The sequence below is a fragment of the Ananas comosus genome, unplaced genomic scaffold (assembly GCF_001540865.1).
Source record: "Ananas comosus cultivar F153 unplaced genomic scaffold, ASM154086v1, whole genome shotgun sequence".
Classification (NCBI taxonomy): domain Eukaryota; kingdom Viridiplantae; phylum Streptophyta; class Magnoliopsida; order Poales; family Bromeliaceae; genus Ananas; species Ananas comosus.
Genome location: NW_017891238.1, coordinates 1 through 22,197, shown reverse-complemented (window position 1 = coordinate 22,197; position 22,197 = coordinate 1). Strand labels below are relative to the sequence as shown.

At 36.6% G+C, this 22,197-nt stretch overlaps 5 protein-coding genes across 7 annotated transcripts; 2 read left to right on the top strand and 3 right to left on the bottom strand.

The window, feature by feature from the left end:
* Positions 1 to 83: 83 nt before the first annotated feature.
* On the top strand, positions 84 to 2,652 carry LOC109704762 (non-structural maintenance of chromosomes element 3 homolog; the record flags this gene model as incomplete). Its single annotated transcript, XM_020225537.1, has 6 exons — positions 84 to 333; positions 661 to 813; positions 887 to 992; positions 1,214 to 1,328; positions 1,995 to 2,054; positions 2,151 to 2,652. Coding segments are annotated over 5 exons (660 nt in total), but the record flags the coding sequence as incomplete, so codon positions are not given.
* A 478-nt stretch (positions 2,653 to 3,130) lies between these two features.
* Positions 3,131 to 6,163, bottom strand: LOC109704761 (5'-adenylylsulfate reductase-like 3). The gene is made up of 4 exons (XM_020225536.1): positions 5,753 to 6,163; positions 4,376 to 4,563; positions 4,176 to 4,300; positions 3,131 to 3,820 (listed from the first exon to the last, which is right to left on the bottom strand). The coding sequence occupies exons 1-4, from the start codon at positions 5,942 to 5,944 to the stop codon at positions 3,375 to 3,377; spliced, it is 951 nt and encodes a 316-aa protein (XP_020081125.1). The 5' UTR covers positions 5,945 to 6,163; the 3' UTR covers positions 3,131 to 3,374.
* A 3,060-nt stretch (positions 6,164 to 9,223) lies between these two features.
* Positions 9,224 to 13,647, bottom strand: LOC109704763 (nitronate monooxygenase-like). Of its 2 annotated transcripts, none has more exons than XM_020225539.1 (7): positions 13,438 to 13,647; positions 12,348 to 12,560; positions 12,135 to 12,230; positions 11,683 to 11,828; positions 11,118 to 11,337; positions 9,916 to 10,124; positions 9,224 to 9,542 (listed from the first exon to the last, which is right to left on the bottom strand). In XM_020225539.1, the coding sequence occupies exons 1-6, from the start codon at positions 13,573 to 13,575 to the stop codon at positions 9,927 to 9,929; spliced, it is 1,011 nt and encodes a 336-aa protein (XP_020081128.1). In that variant the 5' UTR covers positions 13,576 to 13,647; the 3' UTR covers positions 9,224 to 9,542; positions 9,916 to 9,926. The 2 variants fall into 2 exon arrangements, with proteins under 2 accessions (XP_020081128.1, XP_020081127.1); XM_020225538.1 differs by having other exon boundaries at positions 9,224 to 9,536; positions 9,914 to 10,124; positions 13,438 to 13,646.
* A 1,630-nt stretch (positions 13,648 to 15,277) lies between these two features.
* Positions 15,278 to 20,770, bottom strand: LOC109704764. 2 transcript variants are annotated; one of them, XM_020225542.1, is made up of 12 exons: positions 20,634 to 20,770; positions 18,993 to 19,094; positions 18,816 to 18,911; positions 18,624 to 18,727; positions 18,440 to 18,521; positions 18,090 to 18,182; positions 17,607 to 17,671; positions 17,235 to 17,247; positions 17,053 to 17,133; positions 16,201 to 16,309; positions 15,962 to 16,108; positions 15,278 to 15,641 (listed from the first exon to the last, which is right to left on the bottom strand). In XM_020225542.1, the coding sequence occupies exons 1-11, from the start codon at positions 20,751 to 20,753 to the stop codon at positions 15,999 to 16,001; spliced, it is 975 nt and encodes a 324-aa protein (XP_020081131.1). In that variant the 5' UTR covers positions 20,754 to 20,770; the 3' UTR covers positions 15,278 to 15,641; positions 15,962 to 15,998. The 2 variants fall into 2 exon arrangements, with proteins under 2 accessions (XP_020081131.1, XP_020081130.1); XM_020225541.1 differs by lacking the exon at positions 20,634 to 20,770 and adding an exon at positions 19,196 to 19,251.
* A 996-nt stretch (positions 20,771 to 21,766) lies between these two features.
* LOC109704765 (14-3-3-like protein) lies at positions 21,767 to 22,191 on the top strand (the record flags this gene model as incomplete). Its single annotated transcript, XM_020225543.1, has 1 exon — positions 21,767 to 22,191. A coding segment is annotated over exon 1 (414 nt), but the record flags the coding sequence as incomplete, so codon positions are not given.
* Positions 22,192 to 22,197: the final 6 nt, after the last annotated feature.

Below are 22,197 nucleotides of genomic sequence, written 5' to 3'. Positions count from 1 at the left end.
GGTGAAATTTGAAACTTTTGAACTTTTTTTGCTTTATTTTTCATGAATATATACAAAACTTATACTGTGCAATTTTTTTTTTTTTTCAGGAGAAAGATAAGCTGGTTGCGGAAGTAATTCGCTACGTGCTGTTCAAGACGTACCAGACTGCCGGCTGCCCGATAAAGCGGGAAGAATTGGCGCAAATTGTGACGAAGAATTACCGCCAGCGCGCCCTTCCTGGGCTCGTGATAAGCGAGGCGAAGGAAAAGCTCTCGAGCGTTTTCGGCTACGAGATGAGAGAGCTCCAGCGGCTTCGTCTGCCATCGCGGTCGACTCGCTCTTCGCAGCAATGTAGGTGATACAATGTAGTGATATATATATGATTTTACATAATCAAACACCTCCGCTTGATGATCTACAATTTGCAATATAATGATTTAAAATTTAGTCTAGATTGATTGAAGTGTCACGAAATGGGTTCGTGATCCGTTTGGTGCAGATTACCGGAAGCTGTAGATTAGATTTTGCTTATGTTAAAAATAGCACTTTTGCAGAAGCGTCAGTCAGGCCAAACAGAACTTAGATTGCATTGGAATAGTACAACGAATAGAAAAGGTCGTTATTACTTACCACCGTTTGTTTGTTTGTTTTTTTTATTTTTTTGGTAACTAATTTCAGGTATGGTAGAGGCAAAATCATATATTGTAACGAGTCAGCTGCCTTCCGATATCTATAGCAAATACGTGGAGGATAAAGAGAACTCCCATATGACCGGTTTCGCTTTTGTTGTCGTCAGCATTGTCCATCTCGCAGGCGGTAAAATTTCTGAAGGTATGTCGAAGATCAGTCTCTGCATATTTACTGAGTTTCGAACTGCACAGTGATAGTGTTGACAACATTGTAGAAAACTTATGGCATCAGTTGAGACGGCTGGGCTTAAACGAGAGTGACGAGAATCATCCGGTTTTTGGCAACAGTAAGCAGACACTGGAGATGCTTGTGCAGCAAAGGTAAGATTCACGTAAATCCAATTCACATTGATATCATGTCGTGATACTTGCATAATATTCGTGCGAAATCCGTGCTTTCCAATTGCCATTCAAGTTTTTATTACGCACATATGTTGTTCTTTTTCTTAAGTTTTTTCAGCTTGAATTTTCTGAGGGTGTATATGCAAAAGCTCGCGCTTTCTTTAGCTTACAATTTTGCTGTAATAATTTGGTTTGCGCAGGTACTTGCAGAAGGAGAAAGTTGTCGGCCCAGAAGGCAATACCTTGATGTATGATCTTGCTGAGAGAGCATTGGATGAGTCCATCAGTGGGAAATTAAAAGACTATATCTCGCAGGTACGTACTCTACTTGCGGCATTTAGCTGCTTTATTTGCCGCTGTTGTTACTATTAGGCCAATATCCTCTTTTATGCTGTAGAAAGTTTCTCATGGCAAATGGTGAATTGATCATCGATGTAGAAGTAAGTTTACTAAAGCTTATGATCTTACCTAACTTAATTGCTTGTTAAAGTAGTTGACCCATTCCAACATTCAGTTTTCAACATAATATGTGTAGCCTCTTAAATTATTTTTCTCAAAATATGATAAATCACCTCATTGGTAGAAACCCATATACCGAGAAGTTGGAATTAGGAAGATAATGTAATTGTACGATAGCTTACAATTACACTCGTATTCTAATCACAAAATGAAAAGAGATATGCCTGTAAAGATTATACTGATTACTTATCCAAATAGGTCCATGAGTTTTATCACAAGACCTGCCAAGTAGGTTGTATAGGTGACTCTTATTAGTCGAAAATAGCTTTGCATTAACACCAACCTTTTTGACAATTGAGTAGCGAAATGGTGAGAAATCATCCTGGATTCTTTCTCTGTACTTGTTGACTTTGGATGGTGATGAAAACTATGAATTTGCCATTATATTGTTGATCTACCCTTTATTTGCTTGCTTACTACTACAACCATCATCTCTCTTCTGAAAAATTGTCGTTGTAACAGGTGGTGAATAAAGAGACCACAGCAGAAGCAGATTGACATTAGTTGGAAATTCGACAGCAAGTGTTTCCCTTATTTACCACCTGTTCTACTTACAATTCAACTTTATCTATTATCCTCTGACTAAATTTCTTGTTTTTCCTTTTCTGACCTTGCTAGGCTGCCTGATATTCTGAATCCAATCCACTTGACGTAAATGTTCCTTGAAGCAAGGGATTATCATCTGAGACCAGATGTTTAATGTGTATAGCTACTCTAATGTCTTCTTTTGCGACAGTTTAACTTAGCGGGTGATGAAAATACAACTGAATTAAGCCATGAAAAAGTGTTGTTAAGGCAACATTTGATTTTGAATGGCGCTCATTTCTGACGACACTTTAACGTCTTGATGATGTCAACTGAATCATCTTACTGTTGTACATATCTCCGAAATTTATGTTCAGAATATGTAGGTAAGTTTTTGTGGTGCCATCGCTGGTTCGCTAGTCATCTAGTAAGTCTATGAGATTATTGTATGGGAGGAAGCTAAATGAGTTGTTAAGAAATGCAAGATGTATGTGTTCTTTGCAGCTTTGTAACACGAGTAATTTATGAGAACAGGAATGCTATTATGCTACTCAGATGCAATACTATTTGTTCTTTCATCCTTCATATGATGCAATTGATCATCGACTCATCATGATATTGTTGAAATTACATTTGTTGTCTGATTAGCGCAAGAGATCATTAACACACAATCTGGTGTTGAGTATCAGATTTGGTCTTGTTTATCCATCTAGGGTTTCTTTCACTAAATCAAAGAGGGATCATATGTAGGGATATAACCATTTCAGGAAATGGGACTTCACAGCTTCATGTTTCATAAACTTTTTTTTTTTTTTGCCTATTTGTGCCTGATAATAGTTTCTTCTCATATTAGCTTGTTCACAAAAGAACAAATGCGCATGTTGGGTTCTAAACAACACCATTATCATCTTCAAACATCAGCTGGATCAGATGCTGACCCATCTTTCATAAACTCTTCACACTTTCACAGCAGTGGTGTTCATCGATCATCAACGTTGAGTTTATGTATTACAATTGACTCGACACGATTAGTATGCGAACAAAGAGACTCAAGCTTCACTGAGCCAGCTCTCTAATGTTAACATTTTCAAATGAAAAGTCATACTCGATGAATAAAACTGCAGATGAAAGTAATTCCACAGGAAAGGCTAACAACAATTGACTATAAAATCATCTGGCTCCTAAAAAGAGACTGCTCAAAGAATAATCCCAATACCATCAACCAAAAGGCAAAAATACATGATTATCTCTCTCTTTAAGGAGATGCATCATCTATACAAATCACAAAGCCTTACTAGGGTTTTCACCCTACCTTCTTTAGCTTGTAGAATGTAAGTTACTGGAACTCGGCTCCCCAATGGCCACCGAAGCCAACGATTTAGAAGCCCAAACCCTAGCATTCATTGCTCCTTCCTGCAAATTACTTCTTTTGCATGGAAGCACTTTGTTGAACCCTTGCTTGGCTTGTTCGATATAAGCCCGGAAACAATCCCAAAAGCTGATCAAGCTCGCAAATCGGACGCGCCTCCTCCAAGCTCGGTTAGCACATGCATTAAGTTTTGGGACGAGAATGTAAAGAAGTCTCAAGAGCACAAAGGCACTGGCCAATGCCAGGTAAGTGTCTTGTTGTAGCAATTTTTCCGGTGATCTTGCCCATGAGAAAGGGCAAGTTTCCTGCTCAGTGTCTTCATTGAATTCGGTCATATTTGACAAATCTACCGTCTTGTTTAGTAATATTCCATCTGGCGAAGCAGGATTAATCCCTTCAAGAATTTTAAATGTACCAGTGTAAGATATGAGAACAACACTAGAAGGAGATAAACATAGTGTTAAAACGGCTAACATATATATATATGTTATCCTCAGAAATCCAGCTTGCAAGTTGGTCTATGAGATATGTGATAGATATTGCTGAAGAGAATATATATATTTTACTACTATAAGTAGCCGAGTAAAAATTAGAATATTTACATGGGCTTTCCTCAAACTTAGCCTTTCAAAATTGAGGCTGCATTTTAATTTTTATGAGGATAATTAAAATGTATTATAGTGATTTTCAAGATTGTATGGTACTCTTATTTTAAAGCAAGAGATAATCCACAGGAAAATTCTACTCACCTGTAACATCAGTGTAGAAAGCAGCTAGGGAATCAGTGTTTCGTGGTCCATGATACCGCACTCGCATTGTAGAGTTTAAAAGAAAGAGGGTTGGAAAACCATGAACTCCATATCTTGAGAGTATGCTGCAACATACCATTTCTAGTTATTAGGTACTTAATAATTATTGGACCATAAGTTTATGTTCATCAAGCACACACCTTCGCCGGATAACAGATTCTTCAAACGAAAAATGCCGTATAGCTGGAAATATGGAAGACAATCTGTGGAAGTTTGGTTTGCAAATCTTAGAGAAAGGACACCATGTAGCATAAAAGAGTATGGCAACATATTCCTCCCTGTTCCAATGCACTATGTTCAAAGCTTTTTGCAAAGTAGCCTCATCTCCCTAAAAAAAGAAACACAGAAAAAAAAAAAATAAATGCATCAAATTATTGCAAGAAAAAAAAAGCCACATTTTACCACAAATTCAAGATTAAGGGGAAAAGTCAAGTCAACAGTTTGGGACCAACTTAATTTACATAGATTATGCAAAAAGCAAATTAAGAACTAGAGATATTCTCAAGTTTAAGGAATACACATGGTTACTAAAACAGTCATGTTAGCAAAATGAGCATCTAAGCCTAAAACTCCTAACTACAGCAAGACGCTGTTGAACATTTTACTACACAGCTCTACTAATACAGCTTTTTTGCAGCAGCTCTAGGCTAACCAAAACAGGCCAAAGGGGCAGGAAAACACCAAAGCAAATGCAACAAGCACATAAAAAATAAGAATAAAAAGAGCACGTAATCCTAGTGGGCAAGCGATATAGGTTCAGAACCGGATGGCGTAGAGAATACTTTTTCACAAGGATAAATATAACCTAATATAACACAATTACACAAGGCGACAAGTGTTAGCACGTCGGTATCTGCCTACTGATGATTGGTGAATCTAATCAATCCACATCCGAGCTCATTTTCTAGAGCTAAAGATGGGAAATTTGGAAGGCTCAAAAGATAAAGATTCACCTTAGCATACAACAGAAACAGACACAACGCACTCTCGTCTATCAAATCTATAAACGAAGAAGAACGTATATTTCAAAGCAGAGATTCCATTTAAAATCTCCGTGCCGATTTTGCTCATCATTTTGCATGACAACATTAGTTACCCTGCATGAAGTGCATATATCTTGTTGTTCATCAACTAACCATCCAAAAGCTCATTTATGTATGCATGCCTAAACCATACCAGCAATACAACTTTCCCCTAATTTTTTTTTTTCCCTCTTTACAATTTCCATAGATTTTCTCATCAGACAAAAGTTCATAGGAAAGATCTTTCTACAAGCTAAAGAAAAAAAAAAAAAAAACCCTAAAACTTAAATTTACCAATAAAATTACCTTAAACTAAAAGAATTATGAATTCCAGGAGATTCGTAAAAAGAATTATTTGACATCTACAATTCAACCACCTATCTACATAGAGCAATTACAAGAGAAAGCTACAGAATCTCCAAAGAAATACATAGAGCGCCATGAAATGTCCCCATCAAAGAGCATCTAATTAACCTCGAATCAGAATCTACTCACCTCCACCACCCCAATCGAGTCGCCGTCGATCGCCGTCGAATCCGGGGCCGAGCACGACCCCCATCGCCCCAAGATCGCGTCCGCGGCCGACGCCCTAGGGCACACTGGCTCCGCCGCCGCCGCCGCCGCCGCCGCGGCGGCGCCGAGGAGGAGGAGGAGGAGCGAGGCCGCGCTCCAAGCCCTCGCCGCCATGATCTCGCCCTTAGAGAGGACACGCAAGGGGGTCGAACCGAAACCCTAGATCGATGGGGGCGTCGGGGGGCGGAAGGGGGAGCCCTGCGCATGTTAGCGTCGTCGCGAGCTCTCTTCGTACATCGCCATGGCCGAGCGAGCGATTGCGAAGGCGCTTTTTCTTTTTTTTTAGACTATTTTTTTAATTTCTTTTTTTCTAGGGTTTTTTTTTCTCTCTCTACAACACCATCATGTTGGATCAATAAGAGAGAGAGAGAGAGAGAGAGAGAGAGAGGTGCGGCGATAGTGGAGGAGATGGACGGAGGGGAAAAGGGCCAGGGAGGGGAAAATGTGCGGAAACCCCCTCACCTATTACGTATTGTAAAAGAGACTCCTCAACTTTTTTTCCATTTTGAGTTTTACATTTACTCAGGTTAAAAAAAAAATTTATCAAATTTTATGATATTTATTAGTTACTAATTATTAATTACTCTAATTTTTATTTACTAAAAAGATTAAAATTATTAAGTTTTAGTCAAATATTTTTACTTTTCCCTTATGACGAGTAATGCAACGTATATGGTTCGTTCCTAATTTTTTTTTTTTTTCCTATTTTCGTTCCAAATTGTTTTTGTTAGCTCTTTGGTTCTTTATTTTTATTTTTTATCTAGTTAAATCCAAGCTATTCAAAACTCTTATTTGCTTGTATTGATCATAGTTATGGTTCGATAACCCTCCAAAAATTTTGAGGACATGTTTATTCATCCTAGGACTACTATAGTCTTAATATGCTTAACTCTTTTAATATTTTGGATCTAATCATCCTCATTTTTCATAGAATCATCTATTATAGGACTATTCTAATTCTACCACCGATCAAAATATTATAGTTAAGTTAAGAAATTTAGTCCTATTATATATCTTATATATAGAACTATCTAGATCTCACATTTTTTTCTTATTGTAACTGTGAGTCTGTGACGTCTCATTTTTCAATATATCATCCATCGTAAAACTACTCTAATCCTAACACGCTTAACTCTCCTTCGTTTGGTTGGGGGTTAAGGGATAGAATAACCCCTTAACCCCCATTTTATTTCCAAACACTTCTAAAAATGGGTGGGATTAACCACACCTCAAATGGATTATCCCGTATTAACTAACCCCACCTAATCCCACCAAATCCCAACCAAATACTATTTTCTATTCATAATAATCCACTATCCTTCTTATCCCACCTACTCCAACCAAATACTATTTTTCACTATCCTGAACTAACTCCAACCCCCAACCAAACACAAAAATACTCTAACCCTACCTTAACCCTAAATTTAATCCTATCCCTGAAATAACTAATTTTTTCTTAACCCCGAACCAAACGGTAATTTTTTAAATCTAATTATCGCGTAAAATACTAAAGTTGAATTAAAAAATTTAATTATATTATATTTTATACATAAGACTATTTGGGGTCTTACAGTAGGCACAGAGAATGACGCTGAGAGCTGAGAGCTGAGAGCTGAGAGATTAGACTTAACACGAAGAAATTAGAAAATGAAGGAAATGGGAGACCTCTCAAATCTGATAAAAGGTTGGGGAGTGACGGTTCAATTAACCCCTTCTTCTGATGTAACGTGCAAGAGATCAGAGCCGTTGGCCGGAGATCGGACAGTTAAGGAAGGGGGGGGAGGACAGCCTGGATTTTGGGGGAGGACAGGGAAGGGGGTTGGTGCGATGACCAAAACCGGAAGGTCCGTTTGTTTCGTCGGATCGGGACGTTGATGTAGTGAGGCAAAGGAAAATCGTTTTATGTTTTAGTTTATATTTAGGGGTTAATTTAATACGTGTTTATGTAAATATAATAAATGATAAATATATTTCTACAAAGTTTAATTTTTATATTATTATTTTCACAATATTTTTAAATATGTTTCTCACTCGTTTATATTTTCAATTTTGCCATCACAAATATATTCCTCCGAAAATCATACTAGTGTAATATAAAGAGGTAAATATATCAAAAACTAACTAAGGTTAAATATTTAACCTATGATTAACTAACTTTTTCTAACGGATTCTAGCGGCAGGAATATATTTGAAAACATCAGGACTTTTGTAGGGACAACATATGAAAGTTGAACTTTGTACGAATATATTTGCTATTCACTATATTTGCAGTGATATGAAATTAACCCTTATATTTATATATCTATCTCGCTGTGTATATGTATATAATCTCTATGCTGTTAAATAGTTCGCAATACTAGAACTTCTAAATCTACATTGGATTTTATTAGACTTGACTCAAAATATTAAAATAATTTAAAAATAAATTTTATAATTTTTGGATATTAGACTTGACTTAAATGGCTCAAAATAAAAATTTCATAAAAATAATAATATGACAGTAAAATTTTAGATCAAAAATATTAATTTTATTTTTTATAGCATAAAGAATTTTTTATTAAAATTTGCACGATTTGAATATTTCTATATTATTAAACTTACAGAGGCCTACCACCATCATTAAAGTTGTTGACTTTAGACTCTTTGATTATTAGATAAATACTATTGAAAAATTTTAAAAAATTATTTTTTACGTAATTTTTATATTATAAATCAAATCTAATAAAGTTGATCGTCAATTTCGAAAATTCCAGCATAAAAAACGACTAAATACTGCGAAGGTCACCGTGCTTCCCAAAGCACACAAACCTGCTCTATAGAATCCGGCTTTATTGAGTATTGATATATTAATAAATTTTTATTATATTATATATAATACATGTATAAATTTATTAAAATTCCGCGTATTACAAGCATTAGTACATAAATAATATGCAAATGCAACATTATGAGTAATTTGCTGCAGTACTTTTTTTGTTTGATTATTCATTTGTTACGGTACTTATATAAGAATGATTGATTAGGTATAATGTACAAATCTTAAAAAAGTAACGAATGATTGATTAGTCTCTCTTAAATTTCAGTGGCTTTAAGCAATATTTATTACTTAGAAATATATTCTTTTCACTCAAAACTTAACTATAAGATGATCCCACTTACAAAATATCTATATAGCGGTTACATAATTGTAATCTAATATACTCATTTACGAGGTGGCTAAAATGCTATTTATGGTATCGTACTATTAACTTTTTTCGACCCTTAGATGCATAGGATTTACTATTTAACAATAATATTATTATAAATTTAAGAGCCAAAAAGTTAATAGCACGTGCGTTCAATAGCATTCTAGCTCAACCCGTGATCTAAACATGACGCAAACAAACTGAAACCTTTTTGTTAACTTTGGAAGAAACTTATTCATGTCCCTTTGAGAATAGCACTCCAATCATTTTCCTTCTTTATTCTTTCTTCTTTTTACAAAAGCTATTGAGATTGCAGGTCATGCTTAGTTCATAGCAATCCAATGACCAAACAAAAGTTACAGGGCAGAGAAGAACACCTCAGAGGATGCGGCAATGGCAAGCTTTAATGCGATTTTTGAGATTAATGATTGGCTCGGAATCATAGGTTTTTTGCACTAGAAGGGCCACAGCTATGGAATAGGTGGTCCAGGGATGCAGAAGCATTACTTGCATTGTTCACCCACCACCTGCATTAAATAACATGATCAGAAATGTCTGTAAAATCATATTATCAATAGTGAAAAAGGTGGAACAAGTGCAATCAAGTTCGGCATGTGCGATAAGTTCATTATGCAATTCTCTGTTGGGCGAAAAGGGTAATTTGGTTTCTCCCTTCCGAGTTTTAAGTCGGATCGAATGCTTCATAGACAAATATAGCGGATCCATTCATTTGTTTTAAATACAGGAGACTAATTAAATGATAGCATTTTAATAGGTACAATCCAAATGCTCGAGTGTACAGTTCCTGATTTTTTTGTCCTATATTGCTTGATTTGTTGTTTTCTAAATTGACAAACAGGAAACATTATGATAAATGCAGCAAATTAGGATAACAGTTACCAGAAGCAGTATCAGGCTTGTTCAGAGTCTAAAAAGCGCTTCTGGATGATTTGTCGCGCTTCCTCAACAAGCCTCTCAACAACTTCACCAGCAGGTAGGATATCCTTAATAAGCCCGACGCCTTGACCAGCATACATAACCATGCTATCAATGTCACCTGTTGTTGTCGCATTTGGAACAGTACCAGCAAAGCGGCGAATCTCCTTTTTCTGAAAAATGTACAAAGTTCAGTCTTTTTTCCCTTCTTTTTTCAAATTAATTCTGATTTTTGCGTAGTTGAAATTCAAGGAGGCAAACAATGCAACAATTTTTACTACTGATTTTGATATCACTACTCTTGGATATAGCATCGCGATTGAATTTCTACACAAAGTGGATTTTGATATGGAATTGTGATGAGGATCAGAATGCATGGTCCAACATAATTTTTAGCAAGTTGAGAGGAATCTATTAAAGCAACCACAGGGCGCACAAGCTGATATGCATCCATCAATTTGTCCTTCTCTTTTCAAGCGGTGGCACAACAAACAACCAAGAATAGGTGTCACACTTGAACCGCTTTATCAAGGTCATCTATATCTAAAAAGTAGCAACTGAATGGCAGAATCCAAAATTCTCAAGTGAATACATGTAACGCAATTGTTAAGGTAAATTGAAATAAATATATGTTCATCTATTCTGAATAATATCCATAAAACGGAACAAACTTCTAATATAAATCTCAAATTCGTAGGCATTTTAACAAAGAGTGATCAACAAAGGCTTCATACCTTTTCAAGTAGCAATGCTTATTTAGCAAATCTGATACATTATAGAGCTTCACATAAACGAAGAGGAGAAGGCAATAATAATAATAGTGTTTTTTCAATTATGTTATACCCTGTTATTTTAGGTGCTCATCGTTTGTAACACTTACTGATGCAAAAAAAACCACCTTTTTGATGGTGATGTACTATTTACAATCTAGGAATAAGAGAAGAGAAGAGAGTTCAGCACAATATATCGCAACCGAAAATCTAAAGAACAAGTCCAGAGCTGTGAGAAGGATGAAAAGGAAAATCTAAAGAACAAGTCAAGGGCTGTGAGAAGGATGAAAAGAGGCAGATGTCACGCAACTTCGTATTATAAAATCAACTTCTATTCAAGTCCCTTCTTCAATTCAAATAGCTACACTTGGCTCCTAGGAAAAGGCTGGAACATACCACACCATGTATTGATGAGTGGCCTATTACAGGCTGATTCTCCTCACTCTCGTGTTCAGGTAGATGCCTCCATTTAGTAAAGAACGGTGTTTGCAGGGCACGATGTGGTGCAGCAGGCCATCTAGAACGGCCAAATATATTCGTGTACTCAGTCTTATCCATTTCAACTAGCTTTTGCTTGTATAAAGGGTGAGCGAAGCTTTCCACAGTAGCAAGGAACCTGAAAATGAGAGATGGCTCGCATTGCTCAGATAATCAGAAAGTGATTCTACAGAAAAGTAGTCCTTGTTCGGCCTAGCTTCTTTACTTTGAAAAGCAAAATCTAGGGATTTGCTGTGACACTAAAGTGAGCAAATAAGCCCCAAAGCAGGAAATCCAATTTGTAGCTTCTGCCTCTGCTACCGCTGCAGGGGAAGCTTGTCAGATAGCTTTTTCAGTAGAATAAAGCTACTAGTAGAATAAAGCTACTTCTTGGAAGAAGCCATATCTGGGGCCAAACAGGCCCTCAAAATTATCTGCTTGAGAACATATAAGTTAAGTGAATATAGAAAGAGATGCGGCATACCTAGTTCCGAGGCAGACGCCATGGGCCCCAAGGGCCAATGCAGCGACATACCCACGACCATCAACAATTCCACCAGCAGCAATAACTGGAATGTCGCAATCTGAAACTAAATCTACCACTCTCGGCAATAGTGATATAAGTCCCTCCTGCACTATGATGAGTAGAGAATCAAGATTTAGAGCAATGGTAAAGAGAGGAAGGTAGGATATTCTCGCTTCCTTATTTCTCCAAAGAAGCGTCATCAGAACCAGAGCAACCTATTAGCTGCTGTAGGACTGATTCAACCACGGAACACAATGAAATTTGCATCAGTTTGTCCGAATAACCATTCGTGCAAACCGAATACCGGCAAAGATTTAAGCGTCCATCGGCACGGGCTGTACCCACCGTGCCGACAAGATATTGGCATGATACGGCCCGTGCCAATGGCAATGCAGGATATAAAACTCTACCTGACCAATGACATGCCCCCCAGCTTCATGACCTTGAACAATAATTCCATCAACACCGGCTATCTTTGCTTTTTCGGCCTCTTCAAAGGAGCCAACCTGCAAAAGAAGCCTTAAAAAACTAAATAAAAATAGTTGCTTCTGATCGTTAAGTTGTTGCTAAATCCAAACAAAATTACTAAACAAATAAGTTACATAATTGATTAATGAACTCACTTGGTGTAAGACCTTGACCCCAGCGTGATGCGCTTCATCTACAAGTTCTCTAGGATATTCACCCCAGTAGACTTGCAGTAAAGCAACCTTTTCCTCCAGAATAACCTTCACATTTTCGTCATGCGGGAATGCTAACACCACTGCAACCCCAAATGGTTTGCTCGTCAAGGTCCGTGTCCTCCGAATTAGCTCTCTCAAGTAGTCCGGCGATTCCTGGCGAATACCAAATGACGACAGAATCAGTAACAAAATAGAGAATTATATGATGGTCCCTTCCTCTCGCTTTCACTTACTGCAATTTGCCTACCGGAATTTCACTTCCATATTGCAGTGCCCGATATTGCCTAATTTTGTACAGTTTCATAACATTGCTCATTTTTGTCCAAAATCACAAGGTTTGTGAGACAAATGGTTATTCTACTGATTATTCGCAACCTATTCGATGTGTAGCGAAGGACGAACAAAATATCCCCTTTTTTCGTTCTAAATATGCCGAGAAGCGACACGTAGGATTCAAACAATGAACCTACGCTACAGAAATGAGAATACCATCCAACTAACACTTAGGACACATTTGGTATTCGTTATCGGGCTAAACAAGTTGGGACAAAAGTATACGGAGATATGCTTGTCGCATTCTTTGTTTTCTTTACGAAAACATACAGAACAGAATTTATTTAACCGTACTTTCTGACCGCCTGCAATGACAGAAATTAACACTGGGACAGACTGTACTAGTTAGATAAAAATCAGGGAAAAATAATAAAAAGGTAAATTGCACTGTCAGTCCTCGAACTTCAATTTGCAATAACTTTTTACTCAAACTTTATGAATATATATATCTAATTAAGTCCCATGAACCAATTTAGTCGACTAAATCTTGACGCATTAATGATATAAAAGTGATATAATATCTTAATTATTAGCACGGTAGCATCAATCACAACACATTAGTATTTAGTCAACTAAATTAAATTACCGCGAATTAAAGTTTGAACATCAAAGTGCCATGTGAACCAAATAAGTTGATTGCTGTGAGAAGGAGAGAGAGAGAGAGAGAGAGAGAGAGAGAGAGAGTAATCATGCATACCCAGTCGGGGGCGCGGAGGAGGGCGACGGCGCCGGCGTTGGCGACGGCGGCGACGAGGTCGGGGCCGGAGATGTCGGGGCCGAGCGGCGCCTGCACGACGCCGTAGTCGAACCCCAGAATCCCCCTCCAACCCCTCATCTGATTATCTGCTTCTTCTTGCCACTTTGAGAGAGAGAGAGAGAGAGAGAGAGAGAGAGATGAGTGAGAAAGTGTGCCGCGGCGAACGAGAGAGAGAGAGAGAGAGGGGAGAGACGAAGTGATATGGGTGAGTGAACAGATGCACCCAAAATTTTAAAATTGTGAAAAAAAAAAAAGTTGAGAGCGAGGAGAAGTTCTACACCGTCACGCTTGCACCACGTCATCAATAACAAGCCAATCATATACCTTTTTTTAAAATAAAAGTACAATAAAAATATTTTTTTACAATTACGATGGGACATATATTTTGAAAAAGAGTTATTTGATTGATTTGTAATGCCACATCACCAATATATCCGGTATATTCTAAAATTTTTCGAGAAAAAATTCTAGAATGCAACGCGTATATTAGTGACGTGGCGTAACAAACCAATCGAATTAATCCTTTAAGAATATATATTCCATCATGGTTGTAAAAAAATATTTTTATTGTATTTTTGTTTGAAAAAAAAAATATGATTGATTTGTTATTGATGACGTGATGCAAATGTGACAGTGTAGAATTTCTCTTTTTCGAGAGGGGCGTACGTAATGAAGGACGTCAGCCGGTGGCAGGTGGGGTGGGTGGGGCCGACAGCTCTGTTAGATTTATTTATTTATTTCTTCGCCAGCACGGCCGGCTCGTCTGGGCCCGGGTTAGGGCAGCCAGCCTGCCAGCCAGCCAGCCAGCCGCCACGGAGTGGGAAGCGGCGATTTGAAAAATCGCATGTTGTTTAATACAGTTGATTGAACATTTGAACATGCGATTCGTCAGGCTGCAGGTTCGATCCCCATCCCTTTTTATTAAAAGGTAAATAGTGAATTATAAATATGTTAAATGAAAGAAACTTATTTGAAAAAGTTTCGGAAATAAATAAATTTTTTTTGTTTCGGATTAATTTTTTACAAGTTCCTACAAATATAATAAATTATAAAAATATTCATACAACATTCAACTTTTATATATTGTCCTTACAAAAATTATGGTGTTTTCAAATATATCCCTACCGTTAAGATCCGTTAGAAAAAATTAATTAACCATAAATAAAATACTTAACCCTAATTAGTTAATAAGGTGAATTATCTTTTTTATCCCTCTTCAACTAACAATTGAAATTTCTTGAGAGACATATTATAATGGCAAAAAGGTCATTTCATTTATAATATAAACAGTATTTTAACGGTAACAAACTAGAGGAATATATTTGAAAACATTAAGATTTTTGTAGAGATAATATATAAAAGTTAAAGTTTTTAAAAATATATTTATCATTCGCTATATTTACGGAGAACTGTATGAAATTAACCCTTTTGTTTATGTACAAGCTTTTATCTAGTGGAAAAGCAAGAGCGATCAAAGTTCAACTTTTTATAAAGTTTTAAAATTTTAAACACCTTACACATTGAGGCCCAGATATCAGTTAATGCCCTGTTTATACAATCTAAATTACCAATAACTTATTTGATATAATCTTTTTTTTAATATAATTAAAAATTACGGGTTAAATTTTTATTTCTCGAAAAGTCTTGGCATCAACAATTTGCCAGGATAATATGTTATTTATATATGGCATCAACAACTTGCCAGGATAATATGTTTTTTATATAAATTAAAAAAAATATGTCGAATAAGATACTCATACATCCAAACATGACCCAAATATTAGGTATAAATTGGTTGGCGTTATGCGGCAAACGAAATTATAGTATATTTTATGTCATCCAAAATAAAGTATCAGTGCTTTTATGTCACAAATTGAATGGTACCAAACACACAGTTCAAATCAGGTGCCAAAATTGTGTCCAGATAATACAGGATCAAATGCAAAACTGAACCTGCTTCTCCTTCCAGCTGCAGCAAAACTGCTTGTAAGGAGCCTTGAATTGGGAAAATAAAACATCAGTGCTTCTTTGCTCTGCTTTATGCGAACAAGCATTCATGCAGAAGCTACAGTGACTATAAACAATTGCCACCACACTACATTGCACCGAGCCGCATAGGTGTTGCAACACTGTTTGCTTGCGCCCTGAGAATGAGAAAAGCTTTGTGAATTACTAACAAAATTGCTTAGTTCACTGGGGTTTACATTTGGCCGAACAACCTCTATCTGATGGAATGAGAAAAATCACATCGTAGGTGAAATATTCTATCCTACCAAATCAAAGATGTCAAGAATTTTCAAAGAACAAAAATCAAACTCGGACCTTCCAATTATGCAAGAAAATTTTCATATCAGATAAATTATCATTAGATAACTTATTCCGACATTCAAATAGGGTCTTAAGCAAAATAGCATACAATAAAATGACTTATGCTTAGGATTTGCCCCGAAGAGAAAAAGCTTACCATGTTCTCAATTTGTAGGACTAAAGCAAAGGAAGCATTAAGCGCCGCGGCTCTTCTTATTTGCGCTTTGAGCTCGAAACGAATCCTCATCTGCAATCACACAAGGAATAGTCCATGTTCCATAGGCATGCCCTGAATTTAGTCCTCCTAATCAAAAGAACAATGATAATAATGAAGGTTAACTTTTATTGAGGTTATTGTTAACTTTAATACGCAGTTGGAACACTTAACACATATACCTTCCTTTGTGGCTTCTTCACATCTTCTCCAGTAATTCAAAGAAAGGTCGGGATCCAATGTTTTTGATAAGCTCTCATACTTCTCTTCCACCTCGCAAATGCACTTTGCCTGGAAAAGTAAGCCAATTATCAAAGGTTGTAAGCTGCTCAAAAACAGATTAAAAGTACTACTGGATAGTGTTGACAATGTAAACTCACAGGAAAAAAATACAACTAGAAACATTTCACTCATTTGTTTATCATGAAGTTGGAATTATTGAGCTTTCCCCGTGCTCAAGAAGGCAATAAAATGTTTCCGACTATTCTAGGCCAGCTTGAACCAGCTGGAGCTTTTATGCAGAAAATGTAGCTCGAGTAGAGCTGACCGAAAAAGCATTGACACGCTTTTACTAAGCCCATACGACTGTTTTACACTGCCAAAAGCAGCAGCCTCAAATTAGAGCTCTTGCTTTTGGCCATTGAACTTCAATTCAGCTTCAGCAACTGCAGATGGTCTAAGACATTTCGTTAGCCTAATGCCTAGCAGGCAATAAGAGAAGTTTAAGAGCACCAGAAAGCTTCAGATATTTGCTTAAAAAACTGCATTTTATTAGGTACAAAAATTAGAAGGAAAATTATGCTTAAATATTTAGATTTCAGGAGTTTAAACAAAAAAAAAAAATCCAGCATAAAGCAAACTACAAGTAGGAAATGATAATTGGACAACCATGTAGAGGAACTGACTTGATTGTTTCAGAAAATGGGTGGGAAAGTACTCGAAAGCTCGCATAAATGTAAGGGACTTTATGAAAATTTACGGTACATTAAAATTGATAGTATCAGCTTTGATTAAATCACCAAATTCTAACTCACCAACATTTTCGGCGCCATTGAAGCTCCGTATACGGCGACAAACATTCGAAGTACGTTGAAATTATTATTTATCACATCTTCCTAGAAGACAGACGAACGCATATTGCATCACTAATTCAAGTTAGATAGATACTGCAGAATGTCGCTCTCCATGATTGACAATCTTATGAATAGATACCCACCTCATAATCATACCTGCAGGATATTCAACCTTTTTCATACCCCACGAATAACCATAAAGGGCAAAAAACAAATTAAATCATAAATCCTAGCACACAGTGGAAACTCCAAGTAAGAATTATTACTCAAAGAGGTAGAAGTAACCGGACAGAAAACTAAAATTTAGAAAATAATTTATACAATTTTATTTGACTACACTCTAAAACCAAAAACATGGTGGAAAAACATAACTACATCAAAGGAAAAGGCAAAAAGAATTAGTAAGACATCCAAAGAGGCCTTTATTTTCTCAGTCGTGCAGTATTATCTACAGTAGAAACCGTCAAATCATGTAACTAGTTGTAAGCATAACATGTAGAGAAAAAGGCACTTACAGGTCATCAGATACCTCCACTAGGAATTCTGAGACTGATAAGAACTCCATATGCAACTCATTTGTCTACAGAAAAAATAGAAAGAAGTTATGCAGTTAAATTCAAAAAACAGATTAAGTGGACATAATTGTTTCTTATCTAACATCAGAATAAAAAACAACTAATTGCGCTACTAACTGTTTAATTAAAACGAATCCATGCTTCCATTATCTATTATTCGCAGTTTCACACTAGAAGGACAACAGTATTTAATTTTTCTAACAATACTTGACATTTTTACTTCAAATGAGATGTCTCCCATATTCTACCATTCAAGAAAGTAAAACCAACGGTATGGAAAAAAAATAAATAATTAAACTTCAGTTATACTATAGAACCAAATTTGACGGGATCGTTGCATAATTTTTTGGATTCAAGAATTGGAAATTATGAAAAACCTTGGAAACTTCTACAACAAATTCAAGCCGAGTAAAAAGCATTTACCTGTTGCCGTGTCAAATGATACAACAAAAGATTCAGTACTCGATAATCGAAGGATTTTAGATGGATTGCTCTCATGGCATCCTCAATTGAAATCTGAATAATAAGTCAAGTGTTAATTCTTTAGCATGAACCTTTATATACAAACAGATCAATCAAAGAAGAAGAGTAAAACACAGTAACTCTTTAAGGAAAAAAAAGTAAAATTTTATTCTGTGAATTTACAGTGAAAAAGAATGCGCTAATTATGGACAGATCCTAATGAATACCATAAAAATAAAGCAATCGATTCCGTTTTACGGATCTTAAAGAGAACCAACTATAGCAGAAAGAACACAGGGTTAATAAACAACCTTTGTTTTGCTTGTTAATGCTCCGCAAAGCTTCTTTTCAAGGGCCCAGTACTCAATACCTGATTTGAGCTCAGTTCTTATCCTAAATAGAAACAAGAATAAAAATTTGGAAAACATTATTTTGTAGTGTCAATATGTTTCTGGTTCATATGAAGAATTAACGGTAAGAGCACAAAAATCCAACCTATCAGTAAGTATTCCTTGACTGTGAAGAAGACTCAGCAGAGGAGCAAATGGATCACAGACAGAAGTTTCATGGAGATTATTAATCACATTTTGGTCCTTAATCTGCATTAGATAATATCGATAAAAAATGATGACACATAGAATTAGCATTTAAAAATAGTATATGATTGATGAAATCGGCTAAACTTACTTCATTAGATGTATGTGTTAGACAATCAGATCTGCTTGTTTCAGAAACAGAATCTTCTGGAGAAGGATGCAAATTATTTTCATTTAACGTATCTAGCTGTACAAACAAAGGTGAAAGAGTAATTATAAATTATAATTTTGTTCCAGATATAGAAAAAGGCCAAAAAAAAAAAATCACCTGATATATGTAGCTCTCTGTAAAAGAAAGAACAGGGAGAAACTTAAATATTGATTGCGGTTTGTTTGCGTCCATACCATGAAACATAAAATATGACCTACACTGTTATATGACAAAAACAAAATTGTTAAAATGACATAAGATGATTAAAACGAAACAAAATTTCGGGAAGTTAAGGGATAAGAAGACAACAAATTGCTTACAAAATCCTCAAGCGTGGAGTTTCGCTCTTTGCATTGCATCAAATCCAATCACAGCCGCATCCTCAACTTTTGATTTCTCACGATCCGCCTTGTCTTCAATACTAAACCCGGAATGAAGGCTCAACGCAGGTATCATCATAATCTGCATTCTAACAAGAATCTACGTTATGAGAAGCTCAAAACACGATACATTCCAATGCTTATAGCACTTGAAAGCATTCGTTAAAGTACCTTCATCGGTAACAAGTAAACGCGCCTCTTCGAGTATTTCGACAGTGATCTGTTCAATTAATAGTCAAAAAAGTTACAACCACGCATTTATAAACGAGAATTAAACAAGAAAATGGACATGGGAGTGCTTTAAATTCACCTTTTTAAGAAGCTCGGATATTAGTGAGTATTTCCTCTCTGTGCTAAGCATACCACTCGGTTGTAACTATATATAAGAAATAAACTCTTTATCAGATAAAAATATACTAATGTACTAAAGTAGTGATATTTTCTCTAAGATGGTTCTCAATTTGCTTATTGATGATGTTGGATTTAGTTGCTAGTGAAGGAAAGGCAAATTGAAGCGAGGTAGGTTAGCAATTTCATTAAGGGTGTGTTTTGTTTGCCGTAAATTTATCGAAAATTACCTTTCGGTTTGAAAAATTATTTTCCTTTTGTTTAGCCGCAAAAAAAAATTTCAGAAACTATTTCTACAGATTTGAGAAAAATGGAGTGTTTTCATTTTCCGCTGATTTTTGTTTTTCGCTGATTTTCAGCGGAAAACTAAAATTCAAACTGGCGGAAAAATAAAAATTCAAGCTGTATAAAACTTTTTTATTCATTTTTTTTTTCACCTGAACCAAACAAATATGAATTTTTTTTACTTTCAACCAAACAAATATCAATGAAAAACTACTTTTTTTCCTACAAACCAAACAGTACAAAAAGGTAAAACTTTTTTTCCATGAAAATTATTGTTTTACGGAAAACTATTTTTCACCGATTTTACGTACAACCAAGCACTCCCTAAAATAAATGGTAAAAATGTACAAGACCCCTCAAACAACAGGCCATTTTGGAACAGGCCCCTCAATTCCATCAATCGTATGAGGAGATTTTGTTAAATGCAGCGACGATTTCGCAAATTCAACCAAAAAACAAAAATGTTGGAGGGCTAATTTTCAATGGCCTCTAATTGAAGGGGCCGCAATACATTTTTCCCAAAAAAAGGAAAAATTTACCCTCCTAATACATTTTCATATCATTCAATTTGGAAACTTAAAATCAAAAAGAAAAGCAAAAAATTGAGGGGAAAAAGCTGCTAAAAATGCATCAAGCTCGAGATTATGATTACTAAGTATAATTAGTAACTACATCTAATTTAGCTTATAAAAAAAAAAGAAAAAAAATTAATGAGAAAAGCAGTGGAGAGAGAGAGAGAGAGTACGAAGAAGAGGAGGAAATGGGCGAGGAATCGATCGGCGTCGTCGTGGTTTGAGGCGAGGGCTCGGGAGTGGATGAAGGAGAGCAGGGTTTGGATCCGCTCCAGCTTCCGCAGAGCCTCCATTGCTGCGCTCTCTCAACGAAAAAGGAGTCGAACGAGAGTGGGACGATGCGGGCTCCAAGTCCGCTTTAGCTGTGCGAACCCGAATCCGGTCAATCTATCCGACCCGAAACCCGCCACGACTAGCTGCTGCATGTGCAATGTAAAGCGGGTCGGATAAAATGTCGAACTGAAAAATTTACCTTGTGTTCAACTTATTTATTAACGAATCAAACACGAATTAATTCAAATCTAGCTAGAGTTTGATATGTTTATTAACGAGTCGAATGTAATCCGGCTTGCGAACAGCAAATTAAATTATCAGCTCTACTATTGAATAAAATGAATTAAAAATTTTAAAAATTTTAAAATTTACAAAATTATATTTGGATGGGTCTAAAATCTAATTAGTAAAAATTTGTAATATAAATGCATATAATATATTCTTGAGCATATCCGACCCTGAAACAGCCGAACATGACTACCGTTCAATGTCGACTTATTAAAATTTTGAGCTGAAAAATCGTCATTTGTTAATACAAAAAGTAATATAATTTAAATCATACAAATCGAGTACAATTGACTTGCGAACCAAGAGCTTAATATACATGTGTAAATATATTAAGCAAAATGAAACATACCATATTGTCATTTTGTTCACGTTCTATATATTTTGTTTATATTTTATAATTAATTACAATTAATTATCCATATATTTGTATTATTTACTAAAAATAAAAGAAATATTAATATTTAATATATATAGGCTTTAAGTACAAATAGGGCATTAATCTTCAAAAAAAAAAAAGAACAAGTAAAAACAACTTTAAACTTGTATAGAGAAGTACTTAGATACTAAACGTACTTCATATATCATTTACACGTAATAAATACACAAACACACGCCCATTATTTAACACCACCCCCCCCCCCCCCCTTCTACCTCCTCTCCCCTTCCCTACACTCCCCCGACACTTTCTTTTCTCCTTCTCGAGCGGCGTCCATCCGGCGGCGCGGCGGCGGCGAACTAGGGATCCAGAGCGTGTACATGGCGAAGCTCGCGGAGCAAGCGGAGCGCTACGAGGAGATGGTGGAGTTCATGGAGAAGGTGGCGACGGCGTCGGCGGAGGGGGAGGAGCTCACCGTGGAGGAGCGGAACCTGCTCTCCGTCGCCTACAAGAACGTCATCGGCGCGCGCCGCGCCTCGTGGCGCATCGTCTCCTCCATCGAGCAGAAGGAGGAGGGCCGCGGCAACCAGGACCACGTCGCCGCCATCCACGCCTACCGCGCCCGGATCGAGGCCGAGCTCACCAACATCTGCGGCGGCATCCTCCGCCTCCTCGAAGCGCGCCTCGTCCCCTCCGCCGCCACCGCCGACTCCAAGGTCTTCTACCTCAAGATGAAGGGCGACTACCACCGCTACCTCGCCGAGTTCAAGGCCGGGGCCGAGCGCAAGGAGGCCGCCGAG